General features: G+C 37.1%; 1 protein-coding gene across 3 annotated transcripts in view; it reads right to left on the bottom strand.

The window, feature by feature from the left end:
* Window positions 1-16,517, bottom strand: part of TTC39B (tetratricopeptide repeat domain 39B) — a 141,267-nt gene that overhangs the window by 13,630 nt on the left and 111,120 nt on the right. For all 3 annotated transcript variants that reach the window (XM_031014796.3, XM_063696365.1, XM_055350800.2), the window contains 9 exons: window positions 14,704-14,809; window positions 13,304-13,369; window positions 12,673-12,781; window positions 11,845-11,912; window positions 11,694-11,753; window positions 10,091-10,252; window positions 8,930-9,021; window positions 7,257-7,383; window positions 4,288-4,396 (listed from right to left, as the gene is read on the bottom strand). In XM_031014796.3, the coding sequence (XP_030870656.1) occupies window positions 4,288-4,396; window positions 7,257-7,383; window positions 8,930-9,021; window positions 10,091-10,252; window positions 11,694-11,753; window positions 11,845-11,912; window positions 12,673-12,781; window positions 13,304-13,369; window positions 14,704-14,809 (899 nt within the window). The remainder of the gene's footprint in view (window positions 1-4,287; window positions 4,397-7,256; window positions 7,384-8,929; window positions 9,022-10,090; window positions 10,253-11,693; window positions 11,754-11,844; window positions 11,913-12,672; window positions 12,782-13,303; window positions 13,370-14,703; window positions 14,810-16,517) is intronic.

Raw genomic sequence — 16,517 nt, 5'->3', positions numbered from 1 at the left:
GGGACTACAGGTGCCCACCACCACGCCCGGCTAATTTTTTGTATTTTTAGTAGAGATGGGGTTTCACCGTGTTAGCCAGGATGGTCTCGATCTCCTGACCTCATGATCCGCCCACCTCGGCCTCCCAAAGTGCTGGGATTACAGGCGTGAGCCACCGTGCCCGGCCTTAAGATCTTAATTAAGAGAAAGAACAAAGTTTCAGAGGGATCATTTACAAATAAGGAAAATTTTTTAGCATTTGTTATGCCTCACTAACTAAAATACAATGAAATTATTTTAAATGAAAAGAGCTGGGCACAGTGGCTCACATCTGTAATCCCAATGCTTTGGGAGGTCAAGGTGGGAAGCTCACTTGAGCCCAGGAGTTCAGGACCAGCCTGGGCAATACAATGAGACCCCGTCTCTATAAAAAAAATTTTTTTAATTACTGGGCATGATGGCACATGCCTGTAGTCCCAGCTACTCAGAGATAGAGGCAGGAAGATCATTTGAGCCCAGCAGTTGGAGGCTGCAGTGAGCTATGATGGCGCCACTGCACTGCAGCCTGGGTGAAAGAGCAAGACCTCATCTGATATATACATACATTCCTACAATGCTGAATTTACTATATCAGAACATCATTTTATTAAGGAGTTCACTCTATTCACTTTAAAATATTCTTCAGGTGGTCACGCTCTGAGCTTTGTGACCTTAGATACAACAACCGAAAATCTGAGCTCTAAATAAAGAGCTTTATTAATTCTATAAAAGGTAAAGCCATGAGGAACAAGAAGGCTGCCTCCTCCTGTTGTTTGGCTTCTGTGTTGGCTTCAATACAGGAGAGGATAACACTTCCATATGGAGAAGCAGATGGCCTTATCCCCATTAAAAATTCAGGAAGTAGAATACCCTCTCCAGATCATTATGTTTACAACTTATCAATTCTCCCAGGTTGTGTTCTTTTTGGGGGAAACTATGCCATAAGATTTAACAAAACTGTTCTGAAGTACATGAAAGGCACCTAAAATCTCCACAAACTTCTAACTGCTTGAGGAAAATGTCAAGGATTTTTTCACCACTTTTTCCCTTTTGAAAATGCTCTCTGCCTTCTACAGCCCAAGGCAAATGTGTGTTAAACAGAAGGAACTATATTATGTGTGACATCTATCTGACAAAGGTAGCCATTCCACATTTACACTTTTGAAATTTTTTTTGCAAGTTACAGGCAAGTACAACGTTATTCCAAGACAGAATGACAATTCACACATTTCAGGCTGTGACAGTAGAGAGGACGGCAGTAAAGGGAACATACGAGGCCCTGGGAGTCCCTCCTATTGAAATCCTCCTGCTTTCAGCACAAACCTCAGAAATCATCATTAACACATGCTGGCAGTTAAGATGGTAAACCACCTGACTATGGAGATTAACGATGCTACTTAACCAACCAGAAAGGGGTTACTCCTAGGTGCTGAAAACTGAATATTCACCTCTAACTTTCAAGCTCTGATAGGTCATTCACCCAGAAAACCACAGGTATCAATAACACATTACCTTTTCTATTATTTATTTAGAATCATTTTTCTACCAAAATAAAATTCTATCCATTGCTTTTAATCACGGATGTTAAAACAGACATTCAAGAAGTAATATCTTTTAGGACCTAGAACCAAAACCAAAGGGTCCATATTGGATGCTAGCTTGTAGTATCATTTTTATGCATTCTACTGAGTTTCCTGTAGCATTGTATCGACAGTTTGTGTTATGACAACATTCTGGTGCTCTGTGAATGATGATTTTGTTGAGGAACAGACGTAACATCACGGAAAGTTAAAATACTAGTAAAGCCGCATGTAACTTCTATGACGAACTTGAGTTAGGCATATGGCAAGTGGGTTCAAAAATACTATATTCCTCCAAAAACCTTAGATGGCAAAATCATTATTTCCTCCGACTACAGACCATTATCTAGCAGATGATTATTTTCCCTTGAAGTATAAATGCTTTGTCATGATTTTCAACCTCATGAATGTGTTCATAGATGAACATTTCGACACACAACACACATGTAATATGTTTCCATTTAACATTCAAAGAAAATTACATGATAAAGCTACTAGAGTACAATTTTACGACAAAAGATCTGCTGAACTTTTATGGTGGATAGGCTGAGAAACAGGGAAGTTTGAAGCCCAAACTACAAAAAGTATCTATGCTGAAATTTTTAGAAGCTAGCTGAAATGGCCCCAAGAGAAAAATCTGAAAATAGATTTAGAAAGTAAAAACTTATAAAGTCAGTATCACTTTCCCTTTTACATAACTCTCATAATGTTTGCTATATAATTTCATTAAGCAAATTAGTCAAAGTGGAACTTCTGGTTACATGTTGAATTTAGTTAGATTTCAAATGAAACACTATTGGAATTAATACCAAATGCTGACTCCAGGGATGTCACCAAATTCTGTTCTGTCTTCAAAGTTCTATCTTTTGTATCAATGGCCAGCATTTAATAACTATGGCCAGAGTATTGCAGAGTAGATCAGTTGTATCCTCTACCATCTTTTACTTTAGACACACTTGAAAAGCTAGGAGAAGCCAATACACATCCAGTTTCCAATAATGGGGGTGGGGGATGGGGTGGAAGATGATGTAACCTCAGGTTTACAACTTCTCCCCATTTCCTAACTTCTCTCCATTTCCCAATTATGGACTTTTTCTTCCCTGCTCTGAAGGATAGGAGCTTAATTACTAAACTGTCCTAACAGTTCAAGGTGGGAAGGAGAACAGGAGATAATCTTGCATAAAAGAAGTCCTAGAAGAGGTCATCATAAGTTTCACATGAAATATCTGGCAAAGGTGATCTTCAGAAAATAAACTAATTATTTCACCCAGAGAGAGGACACACAAAGCCAAAACTGTAGGTAAGTATGGCATGTCTGTCTGTCTGTCTGTCTCAGCATCCCCCTGCCCTGCTTAAATATCTCTAAAGCCTATCATCTCAGCATGTCATTAAGAGAAAAAGGAATGGGTGGAGGAGAGTGACTTGGTTTTCTAAATTTCCACTGCATTTTACTAGCATAGTCTGATAAAATATATTTCCCCTTGAATTTTGCCCCCAACCAATGGGGGGCTGGGGGTGGTGAAGAGCTTGCTCAAATAGACAGTAGGCTGGGCTCCTGGAGTGCCCATCTTTTTCCAGTTAAGAAAAATGAGTTAACTGTTAAAATGTTTCCCCACCATTCCTGAATTTCTATGCCCTTTACCATGTTTATCATCACAGAAGTTTTCATTTTACTTATGTGGTTAGAATATTACAAAAGACCATTTCTCTTGGGGTAATACCTAAGTGACTTGGCATTGAAAAGAAATACAACAAAGGCTATCACTTATGGCATGGTTTACCCCTCTTAAAAATACAGAATCAAAATATGTCAGGGCAAGGAAACAACTTTGGATAGCATCTGGTCCAACACTCCTCCCACTTCACGAGAAAACAGAGGTGTTACCCAGAGTCTGATGGCAGAGCTGGGACTATAAGCCCAGACTGCCTGATTCTGATACTCCTTTTACCACATCAGCTGCTTCCGGTAAACTGAAATGTGGCCTCTAGCACAACCAAATGAAATGGGTAGAATAAATTGTGATAACATTTCACCTTGAAAACTATTCCCTGTGTCTGCAGAAACACACTAATGGTTAGACAGCAATAAGGAGGCATAGAAAGAGTCACAGCAAACTCAACCCAGAGGGAAGTGCACGTTTCCTTGTGCTGCTCTAAAATTCCAATGCTGGGCTTCCTCCCTTCATCTTTTTTGTCATAGTTTTAAGATATAGTTCACATGCCATACAATTCACCCATTGAGAGTACACCATTCAATGGTTTTTAGCATATTCACAGAGTTGTACAGCCATCACCACAGTCAACTGTAGAACATTGTCATCACCTCCCTCCCCAAAAAGCTATCATAACTCCTAACTTCCATACTCCATCCCTAGGCAACCACTCATCTGCTGTCTGTCTTTATAGATTTCCCTATTCTGAGTATCGTGTAAAGGGAATCATATAATATGTCGTCTTTTATGGCTGGCCTGGCCTTTTTCCCTTAGCAAGCTGTTTCCAAGGTTCATGCAGTTGTAGTGTGTATCATTCCTCCCTGCATTTGACTGCAATCACCCAGACCCCTGCAGCTCAAGCTCTTTGTCCTTGTGATGTACACAAATTAATGTAGGCAGATGTGCACAGGGAAAAGACAGGAGAGCAGTCATGGAGCAGAGACAAAGGCTCCTCAGTGCTTACTGTGTATACTTACTTTGACTTTGTAAAGCGGCCTCAGCTTTTTCAACAGTTACCAACAGATTTTCAGAAAGGTCTTTTCTTTTGCTTACTATTGAAAAACCATTCCAGACATACATCATTTCCTAATGAGGAAAAATGAAAACCATTTGCAGTTATATGAGGTTATTCAATGTCCTTTATGATCCCCAAACAATGTTCATGTGTTTTGCCTTGGTTTCTAGGAACCTCAAGACAATATTTACAGATCATTTTCCTTTGCTTTTGCCTTTTATACTGTGAAGCAATTCAGTATATATATTTTTACCAAAAATGTAAACTCATTCATATAACAAATATTTATTAAATATCTACAAGCATTTAATTCTTTTGGAAGGTAATAGAATACAGATACAGAAATAAATATTTTAAACCGATACTATGAATAATAATTCTGTTTAATGTAAACTTTTGTTGTTACTTTTAAGTAAAGAAAAATATTTTTAAATGTCTGCCAGTTGTTTACATAAAATGTTTCCAAGAATATCACTGGATATAAACACTGGAATATTTTACTGGGCTTAGGATCCTTCATACAATTAGAAACATGTGACGGTCCAGTAATGCAATCCAATATGCAGAAAACGTATTCATTTAAAAGCCATATGGCTGAATGACAGCTCCTAAAATGTAAACTAATGATTTCTCATTACAGATTATATTTAATGGGCTACCAGATGAGAATTTTTTTGGATCAAAAGCAAATGTGCTTTTGCTTGAAAATATTTTTCTAATGTTCCTGATAGTGCAGTTCGTATTTTGAAGGGTATGAAGTAAGCAGGGTAATTAGTATCTTCTTGGAAATAAATTTTAAGATATGATAAAAATATAGCTTGAAAAGCCTCTTAGCAGGAGGTAGTGGAAATGAGGACGACACACTCAAGTAGAATGGCAGCAAAGGTATCTTTATCTTATGGCACTGAAAACTAAGATCATGACACTCTACCTTCAATTTTACATGTAACAATTTATTGCTGCTAATAGAGTAAGAGTTCAATTCAATAACAGAATCTTTTTTAAATTGATGATGATCTTTTAAAAATTCCTTTTATTGATAAAATCTTTTTATCAGAAGGAGGCAAGCTCATATCTGAGACTTTATGAAAAACAGGCTTTTGGTAAAATTTCTAGGTACAAAAAAAAAAAAATCCCAGTACTAACATTTCAAGCCAATTTCCTATACATTCTACTTCCATAGATCTGGAGAAAGAAGCACAGGGAGTTAACCTTCCCTATGGTTCTTAACAGTCAAAGCAGGATACACTTACGTATACACTGGTATCTAAGTACTAAGGCAAAGAAAGATGATAGTCTAGAAAATTTTCAGTAGAGTTCTGTGAGACAGAAAAACCTTCCCAGTGCAAATCACTTAATAAAAATGAATCAGGCATGGAGCTAAGGCTCTAACTGGTTAAGCAACAGAAGGCTCTCATGTGAGCTGGGAGAGGGAGATGTTTGGTTATTTGTGTGATTTATACAGTGTTCTTGTTTTTATTTGTGCTCAGACACGATTACAGAGTGGTCATACTTTTGTCTTGCTCCATCACAGTCACAGAATGGGCCTGTCTGATGCTGAAGTTCTCTGAGTTTGTGTTAGGTAGGAAACACCTGGACCTAGGTGCTAGGTGCAAGCTAACTCCTGTCTGACCCCTGTCAGGGAGGGGCTGCATTGTTCTTTCTCATAGAATGTATAAAGGGCTCCCATAAGTCACTAAGAAAACAATCAACAACCCAGTGAAAAATTAGGAAAGAATATGAACAACAATTTACAAAAGAAAAAATAAAAATGAAGAAACACATGAAAAGATACTCCACCACATCCACAAGGAAATGCAAATTAAAATGGTAAAATACTGTCAGTACTTATTTAAATTGGTAGAGCTTTTTTTGAGGGGAATTTAACATTATCTACCAAAATATTAAATATATATATTCCCTTGAACCAGGAATTCCATTTTTAAAAAATCTTTCACAGAGAATTATATGCACATGTACAAAAGAGGATATTCATTGTAGTGTGTAATTGTAAAAACTGGAAAAATCTAAATAACTGTCAAAGAGGGAATGATGAAATAAACTCTGAATTTAAAAAAAAAAAAAAACTCAGGAAACCCCAGAGTGGAGGACTGCAGACATCGGTTACACTGAACAGCTTTCCTGTGCTGACTATCTATATAAAAACTAAAGCACCAGAAGAGTCATAGTAACTTGATATATTCAGTATTTTTTGAAGAACACTTCATTAAGAAAATTTAAGTTGAAATTGTGTTTTTCACAGAAGCCTTGCCTAAATGGCATAAAGTTTAAGAATGTGAGCTGGAGCTAGAATACAACAGCCAGCAGCCAGTTATGGCTCTTGAGCACTGGAAATACAGCTAGACCAAACTAAGATGTCCTCTAAGTGTAAAAGACACACTAAATTTCTAAGACTTGGTTCAATATGAAAGAATGTATATATCTCATGGACAAGCTTCTATTAATTACATGTTGAAATGACAAAATTTTGCATATACTGGGTTAAAATATATTCTTGAAATTCATTTCTATTTCCTCTTACTTTTTTAATGTGGCTATTAGAAAAGGTAAAATTACATAATGTGGTTTGCATTAGAATTCAACTCAACTTCAATGGAATCAACTTCTTTCTGTCTAAATTTCTTCATCTAAAAAATGGGGCTAAGAGTTAACTATACTCAAAAAGTTATAAGAATAAAATGATATGTTTTTAGTAGCCTTTATCGTAATGCCTGGAGCATACTAACTAGTCAAAAACCATTAGCTACAGTTTTTATTTATTAATTATTTATTTAGAAATGTTCAACTTACAACAAAACTTACAATGGTTTTTAAACGAGCTAAACTTCATAACCAAATTTAGATACGCTCCCTGCTGCCGTGAGTAGGTAATTTATTTCTAGTACATGAAAAGAAAATAAAAGCAGATACCAGGGCAGGTAAGATGAGCTTCACAGGTGCAGGTAATGAGGCGGAGTAACGCCGAGCCTTCCTCACAGCAAACTTCTCAGTAGGGATAGATTTCCCGGCAATTCTCTGCTTCAAGCTGTCCACCTGTCTGTGAAGAGCCCCAGCCCAGCCCCAGAGAAAGGTCATGGCAACACATACATTATTTGTACCTGTGGTTTTCACAGTGAACTTCACAGACCACCAGCAGCAGCAGCAGCATCACCTGGGAACCTATTTGAAATGCCAATTTTCAGGCCCTACTCTAGACTTACTGAATCAGCAACTCCAGGGCTGGGGCCGAGCAATCTAGATTTTGATAAGCCCTCCAGGTGATTCTGAGGCACACTCCAGATTAAGAACCACTGATTGACACATATTTCTTTCCAGTCAACTTAGCTAATGTCTTAAATCTATCAAACACAGTCCAGGAAATCTAGGTATACAACTGGCGATTTCTACGAGTAAGCAGGAAAGAGTCCAAAGTATTTACTTATGTTGTGGATACTCAGGGAGAGAGAAGAGGGTACACTGGTATATGGCCTATTCCTATTTACAAGTATTACACAGATCTATAAAATAATATGGCTCAAAAGATAGCCAACAATTAACGTATAATTTAAGAAAATGTTTCCCAAGCACAGGTTGTTTGGGAAATAATCAGCTTAGGATATGTACCATGTTTAGAAACTTCCTTTTAAAATTCTACAAAATTCCAATTATGAAATTCATAAGCAGGTAAAAATGACAGTAGGATGGGGAGACTACATGTTCCTGGGAGCACTTTCTTATGCATAATTTTATGGATGCATCAAACAAGTTGCTGAGAAAGAATTCAAGGCAATACTCAATTACATCACTGAAAGAAAAAATAACATGAAATAATATGCCTCCAATATGAGTCAAGCTTATGTTAGGTTAATTCCGGGCAAAATATGGAGCTATGGATTTTAAACTAGAGTGTCTCATCATTTTTGTTCATTACTGTCAGTGGAAAAGGCAGTGGAAATGTGAGGTGGGGGTCAGAGGAAGGGGTCAGAAGCATGTCTCAGACAGGAACCCTTGTAGTTTAAAGGTAACAGCATCTTTATGAAGAGACCATTCATTGTTAGAACTCTCATTATCCCAACAACCTAGAAGCTATGACAGAGCAAGACCTCAAAACTTTCTCCTGAAAATAAAAATGATCACATCTTTCACATAAATTGTTTTGATATGGAGAAAACTTAATCTGCAGTGGAAGAAAGAGAAGGAGATTTAAAAGATTTTAATGTATCTTAATACTCCCTTCCATTAATTGTTGTTTCCGTAAAATAAGGAAATGAACTTTACAGTAAAAAGTGACATTTATCATGCCATGGCTTTTACTAATGTTGATGTTGATGCTACAGTTAATATACATAGTTTTTTTTTTTTTTTTTTGGAGACAGAGTCTCACTCTGTCTGTCACCCAGGCTGCAGTGCAATGGCGTTATTTCAGCTCACTTGCAACCTCCACGTCCCAGGCTTAAGCAATCCTCCCACCTAAGCTTCCCAAGTAGCTGGGACTACAAGCACATGCCACCATGCCCAGCTAATTTTTTGTATTTTCAGTAGAGATGAGATTTTGCCCCTTTATACCCTCAGGGCCTTTGTTATAGGAATAGTGTATCACATACCTGAATAAAGTTACCACATTCTCATTAGTTGCTACTACATCCTCCTCTGGAAGCATACTCAAAATTGCCGCTTTCAAGAACACATAAGTTGCCTTGACAAAAAGAAGGAGCTTATTACAGAACATCCCTAGGTAAATGACATTTCTACCTTTCAAATCAGGAATGACCAACAAGTCTTCCAGATATAAAATTAGAGGCATTAAAGAAATCAGAGGAAATGAAATCTTATATTCCCTGTTCAAAATGAGAACAACTCTTTTCAATTACCAATAATTTAAACCATTTTCCTATTATACAACTACAGCATTCATAGGCGAGAAAGTGGACAGAATGAACAAGAAAAAATTATCTCATTGCCCTCCAACTTCTCATAAGTGGATCAGAATTAATTTTCATTATCATGAAAAGCCTGGGCATCAGGGGACTGGAAAGTCTACACAAAATTATCAACATGATTAAGATTTCATAACTTTATAAGTACAACTCATTTTCAGAGATAAAACCTCATGTTTAAAATAACTCTTTGTTGTTGTTTGAGACAGGGTCTCACTCTGTCACCAGGCTGGAGTGCAGTGGGCTGTTTGTTCTTGGTGCTGGGAGAAGTACTTAGGATGGAATAATGTGAAGCATAAGCAGAATTTCTCCCTTGTGTGTGGGAGATGCAGACCATGTCTTCCGGGTTAGAGCAGTTTTGGCAAACTATGGCCCAGTGTGATCATAGCTCACTGTAGCCTCGAACTCTTGGACTCAAGCTATCCTCCTGCCTCAGCCTCCCACGTAGAAGGGACTATAGACATGTACCACCATGCCTGGCTAATGTTTTTATTTTTTGCAGAGATAAAATCACACCATGTTGCCCTGGCTAGTATCAAACTCCTGGCCTCAAGCCATCTTCCTGCCTTAGCCTCCCAAAGGGCTGGGATTACAGGCATGGGCCATCGCATTTGGCCCTGAAAAGAACAGTAGATGGCTTTTAAAGCATGCGATGCTGAGGACAGTACCTATAAATAGTGGGTACTTAAGGCACATTTCCTCCTTTTGTGGATCTCTAAGTTGAGAAAACACTGTGGTATCATACTACTGAGCAAACAGTCCTAAATGAAAATCATCCTGGCCATGTATTAGCAAACAGATGACATTAATGAAAGTATTGCACTTTACCTTGGACCATTTACTCTCTTTGCAAAGCAGATCTGAATAGTAATATGCCTGCATCCAGTTTTGTTGGAAAACATTAATCCACATTAGCTCCCAGTAGCAGAGATGGTGAAACTGTTTCCATTCTTCTTGAACTGAAACGCATTTTCGAAATACTTCTTGTGCCTGTAAATCAAGTACATGAAGTTGATCGTCCAGATATTAGACAAGGAGATAATAACCTAATGGAAAAATACATAAAACACTTAGTACAAAAAGGACAAAATTATCACTCATTAAACCTCTCAATATGATGATATGTTCTTTTCCTTACAGGCAATGATACAGTTAAGTTCTGCCTCTTTCTTTAATTTTGTGAGAGGGCCTTGACACTTTGTAATGTGGGAGTGGGGAGATTCCATTCCAAGGAAGATATCAAATGCAGAAATCATTTAAGAAAAGACTGACAATAAAGTTAGAACTTCCATAGGACAAAACACTGTAGGCAGAGTTACAGGCAACAGACAGGAAGAAGATGTCACTATCTACGTAATTGGCAAAAGGTTAACTCTTTTATCATTCATCAATTTAATAAAATTCTGTAAGAAAAAGAAAACTCAACAGGAAACAGGCAAAGATGTAAATAGGCAAATCCGAAAAAAATATATAAATGACAGATATACATGTGGAGAAATTTGTAAACTAGGCAATATAAACTTAAAAATTAGATTCTCATTTTTAGCCATCACGTAATGTCCTGAGCCAGCAAAGAGCATTGGAAAAAAATATTTTTATATGTTTACTGGAGTTTACACTGGAACAATCTTAAGTGAGGAGGACAATTTGGCTGGATTTATAAAAATGCAACCACCTTTTGGCCCAGGAATTCTACTAATCATAATCTGTCTTCTGTAAATGTACCTGTTTACAGAAATATACATACAATGATGTTCACAACAGTTTGTAGTGGCTAAATGTCTATGAACCACTTTAATAGGTATAGTATATCCATCCCATGAAATGAAACCCAGCCATCAAAAAGAATAGGAGACATTTAGGCATACTGATCTGGAAAGAGATCCAAGACATATTGTAAACAGAGAAAAAAAAATCACAGAAAAATACATTTTGATCCCATTTGTGTGGAAAAAATGGTTTGTGAATGTATATACATAAATGGCTCCTTACTTTTCTACTTCTGACCTCGACGCTTCGTTTTTGAGGGAATTCGTTTTTTGAGGGGTCCTTTGATACGGAGCCCACATGTAGTAGACCTGCATGTCACACAGGGGCTAGATTCCAAAGTCAGTGTGTAATGCAGAAATTGGTAACAGTCACAGTTTCTTGAAAATCCCTGAGCTTGTTATTTGGTATATATTATCCTAAAGTGCTTAATGTACTCTATGTATAAATGTAGACTATATTCAGTAATCCACTGCATAGATTTTATATAATAGAATGTATATACAAGTTAAAAGTTTTGGCTTTTTACTTATATATTTTTTTCTTTATTTTTGTCTAGTCCATATAGCCAAGTTTACTTTTGTTGAATGAGTAGGTCGCAGCGACTCATGTAGGAGTCGCCATACAGACAACTCCCCCAAATAATTCCCACCTAATAAATTACCTCTTCAAGATTCCCTTTCAGCAACTCTATTCGGGCATGATAAAACAACACGAGTGATCCCTGCAGAGCAAGGAAGAAAACACACTGTTCAACAGTCAACACTGGCTGATTAATTATGGTTGAAACATACACTTTGAAATACTGAGCGTACATTTGGAAACTGCTGGAGGAAGGGTGCCAGGAGACGCTCTGCTTCCGCAACATTCACTTCTCCTGTACCTAGAAATTTAACAGGAAAAGACTCAGTCTTCATAAGACATGGGGATATTTATAACCAGCTCTCCAAATTTCATTAACATATAGTAAAGACCTATTCATGGAAAAGATGAAAACTATTATTTCATCATTTTTATATCTGGGGAATAAAATAAAGACCAGTCTCACCTATAACTTTAGTTTAAGGAAGCTCTAGGACACACTAATTCTTAAGAATGCAGGTGGCTGTCTCAGATTCCTAATTGGAATTTCTGGTTTTAATAGCAATATTAACTTATTTAGCCCAAAATTTCATTTTCTGCAAAGAAAAAAAATCTCATATATGATAAAATAGATCACCTTAATATAGAAATTTTAGCTGAGAACAGATGAAAATTATTTAATGAAAGAAACTACCCTACTCCCTCTGCTAAATGTCACTATGACAAAGGACACTATTTTCTACCTTTATTCAAAAAAAAAGTAAACAGATATGAACTACTAGCTCTTGCTGATCTTTCTAAATTTTTACTTACTCAGATTAAAAATAATCAACTTTTTGTTTTGTCTTGTTTTGTTTTTTTAATTTAGAGACAGGATCTCGCTCTGTTGCTCAGGCTGGATCCAGTGCAGTGACGCGATCATAGCTCACTGCAGCTTCAAACTCCTGGGTTCAACTGATCCTCCCACCTCAGCCTCCCAAGTAGCTGGGATTACAGGTGTAACCCACCATGTCTGGCCAAGATAATCAATGTTCAATGAAACAATCTAATCCAGATCTTACCAAGTATTAGGGAGATGTAAGTATGAAAAGCTAAGATGGTTAAGCAGCACAGTGCAGACCTCATGCTCCTTCCTGAAGCACCTTCACGTAACTGCAGGAGGCCCAACTCCTATGGGAATTAAATGCATTTTAGAAAGAGAACATGACTGGAAAACCATATTCAGAAACTTTTTAAACATTTTTATATATTAGGGGGGTTACAAGTACAGATTTCATATATTATGCTGTGGTGAAGTCTGTTTAGTGTCCCTATCACCGCAAGAGTGAACATCATACCCAACAGGTAGTTTTTCAACCCTCTCTTCCCCCACCCCTCCCATCTTTGGTCAACTATTAAGAAAGCATAGGAAACCACGTGAGAGTAATAAGATCTAGCAAGAAGCAATATTAGCAACACATAATTTTTCATCCAAGAATTTGGATAACAAGGGTGAACATTTTTAACTTTCATCAGAAAAACTATGTCTAAGTCCTGAAAAACATGATCAAGAATCAAAGGCTTATTTTCTGTCCTACAAACAAATTGCCAATAATTATCAAGGTAGTTATGCAGACATGTTGCATTGCCCTCATATTCAATAAATAATGTCTTATCTTCCCTGTCAAAATTAAGATAAAATTAAATTTGTACCCTATTTCCAGAAAATCCAATAAATTCTAGTAGTCTGATAATCCTTGCTGGTAAAAGGGACAGCATCTGTAAGAAAAAAATATACAGTGTACTTATGTGTTAGTGTTTCTAACTGCAAACAAATCTAAACTAACAACTTACAGTTTTAATGCTTCAATAACATGAGAAATTGGGAACAAGTTTTAACCACCAGATATTTCTGTGACCACATATTGTAACAATCATTTATGAATTAATTTCATTTAGCTAAGACAAGGAACCTTTAAAAAGTTTTTTTTAAGCCTGGTCTTTCCAAGGTTCTCTATAGAATACTGGGACCTTTGATGTGGTGTGATGAAGTGACAAGAAAGTAACCCCTCAAAGCCCACGTCCAGGCAAGGTTTCTTAGTTTCCTTTCCCAGAAGCAAAAGCCAGTCATAGTCTGTGTGATGTGTAGACACCACCCAGAAGTGGACAGCTGCAGCACTACTACTTCTCTCTGGGATAGTCCTGAAGGACAGTGGTGAGGGAATATCCTTCCAGTGGGCAGAACCCTGGGCAGTGCACCTGGTTATGCACTATGCTTGAAAGGAGAAATAGCCAGATGTGCAATTATATGCTGATTCAGGGGATGTAGACAATGGTTTGGTTGCATGGGCAGGGGCTTGGAAGGATCATGATTCGAAAATTGGTGACAAAGAGGTCTGGGGAAGAAGTACGTGGACAGATCTTTCTGAATGGGCAGAAAATGTAAAGATATTTGTGTCCCATGTGGATACACACCAAAGGATGACCTTAGCAGAAGAGGATTTTAACAACCAATTGGATAAGATGGTCCATTCTGTGGGTACCAGTCAGCCTCTTTCCCATTTATCACCCCACAGGCTATAAGCAAAGTGGCCATAGTGGCACATACACTCATGTGTATACTTCTCTTGATCACTTTATTTTCTCACTAATTCCAGTGAACCATCAATAAAATTTAAAAATCTCTTAATCACATATTGGAATTTGACAGATTACTACTCAGACTTCCATCTCCTCAGGGATCATCAAAAATCATTCCTCAAGTTATACTGGTCCCTCACACATTTTCAATTCCAGAGCCGTCATTGTCATTGCAACAATATTTCTGCTGTGGAAATGGAAATGGATTCCACTGTTCCTTGTTACCAAAAACCTTACTAGTCTATTCAGAGTACCACACGCTTCCCTTACATTTTACAATCCAAAGCTACTCTGAGCATGTGTGGAACTTTATAACACACTGGGTCACAATGCCAGAAAACTGATCCCATTTTAGCTGTTTGTGAACCAACCCAGGGAAAGGTTCAGGATGAGGTTCAAATGCAGTGGAGAAGGCACAGAAAACCTTAGGTTCTTCTACAAAAGTTCTGGTTTCTATACAGTGATTTCCTTACCAAATTAAAGGCCCCAGTGCCAAGCTTGACACCCCCTTCAAACTCATAGAAGAATTCCTGCTGAAGTTTGTTCTTCTGAATTTCATGCAGGATAGAAAGACATTCTCTGGATTGAAGAAAAAAAGTGACAGCGTAAGTTGACCATGACTCTGAAAATAAATACTAAATCAAATTTTACACTTACACACTATAAAATAAATGTCATTAATTAAAATACCATCAAAATTTTAAATGGATGATGCTGTGCTGAGTTTACTCTTAAGGATACTAGGTAATAATCATCAAAGAAAAAGGAGATGCTCGTTTTTACAGTGTCTAGCAGGACCAGCGTTTCTGGGCTTAAAGAGAGGGTTCATCCATTGGCAAGCACCAGCCAGGAGCCGCAGGACCACAGGCTGCCATCCCACAGCTTCCGGCAGCATCTCACAGCGGACTCCCTGGGAGGGCTCAGCTCCTCAACCACTGCACACACTGCAGCAACCTGAGGAAATGAAATGCTACTGGCAAGATGATCTGAATTTCAGTGTGACTGCCATTGTCTCAAACAGACCAAATAAATTAGGGCTTGGGACCAGGACAGACTGAAACAAGAAAGCAAAGGCCATCACAATGGTCTCATCTGTCCTCTGCTTTCTTCCTGCTCCAGCCATGAAAATCTTTCCAACTTCTCACTTTATTTTCTATGTATTTCTTGCCTGTTCACATCATCTTCAAAAGGCAAATATTTAACCAAAGAAATACAAATTAAAACAATGACAAAAATATAAAAATTGATAATACCTGGGAATTGCTTATCAAATTGACAAATATATTTTTAATAATAAGGAATAATGAGATATCATGAATCACTCGGTGTGATGCAGTTATAAAATGTGCAATTACACTTGTGATCCAGTCTAGCCAAATATTTTTAATCTGAATCTTGCAAGCCTATAGACCTAACTTCCAGTTTACAAAAAATGTAAGGGTTTAGAGCGTCAATTCAGATGCCTACAAGCATCCCCTGCTGTCATTTCCCCTGGGTCATTTATTTTCTATTACGGTGCATTTTGCCAAGATAAAATGATGAATGTTTATTTGGTCAGCTCAATCAATTTCTTCTGATTTCTGATTTTATGCCATGGTTAAAAGGCCTTTGAAACTGACATCATGTACCTAATGATATCATTTCTAAGGTATTTTTGCCATAGAGTCATAATCTGAATTTAATCATGAAGAAACATTAGAAAAGTCCACATTGAAAGATGTTTTACTAAATAACTGGCCAGTTTATTCTTTTAAAATGTCAACATCATTAAAGACAAAGACTGAGGAACTATTCTGAATGAAAAGAGACTAAGGAGACATGACAGCTAACCTCAATATCCAGGATCCCAGGTTGGATCCTGAGCCAGAAAAAGGGCATTGATGAGACAACTGGAGAAATGTGAGTAAAGGCCATGGAGTAAATATTAATACTGTATCCATGTCAGTTTCCTGATTTTAATAATTGTACTGTGCTTCTGCAGAATATTAATATTTATAAATCTGAGTGAAGAGTATATGGAAATTTCTTGTAATAATTTTCAAATTATTTCAAAGTGAAAAAATAAAAAAAAAGTTTAAAGCCTTTATATTTAAGAATTATAAAAGTACTTTCTTAGGTTTCCTGCTAGAATTCTTTTTAAATCTTTTAATATTAAACCTATATGGACTTTTTTCATCTTAATGATTTTTCTATAAAATGAACAATTTTCCCAAAAACATTTACTAAAGTACCTATCTTTCTTCACTGTTTTGAAAGGGCCTATCTATATAAAGGAATTTAGTATATT

The sequence above is a fragment of the Gorilla gorilla genome, chromosome 13 (assembly GCF_029281585.2).
Source record: "Gorilla gorilla gorilla isolate KB3781 chromosome 13, NHGRI_mGorGor1-v2.1_pri, whole genome shotgun sequence".
NCBI lineage: Eukaryota > Metazoa > Chordata > Mammalia > Primates > Hominidae > Gorilla > Gorilla gorilla.
This window is presented reverse-complemented; position numbering and strand designations above follow the sequence as displayed.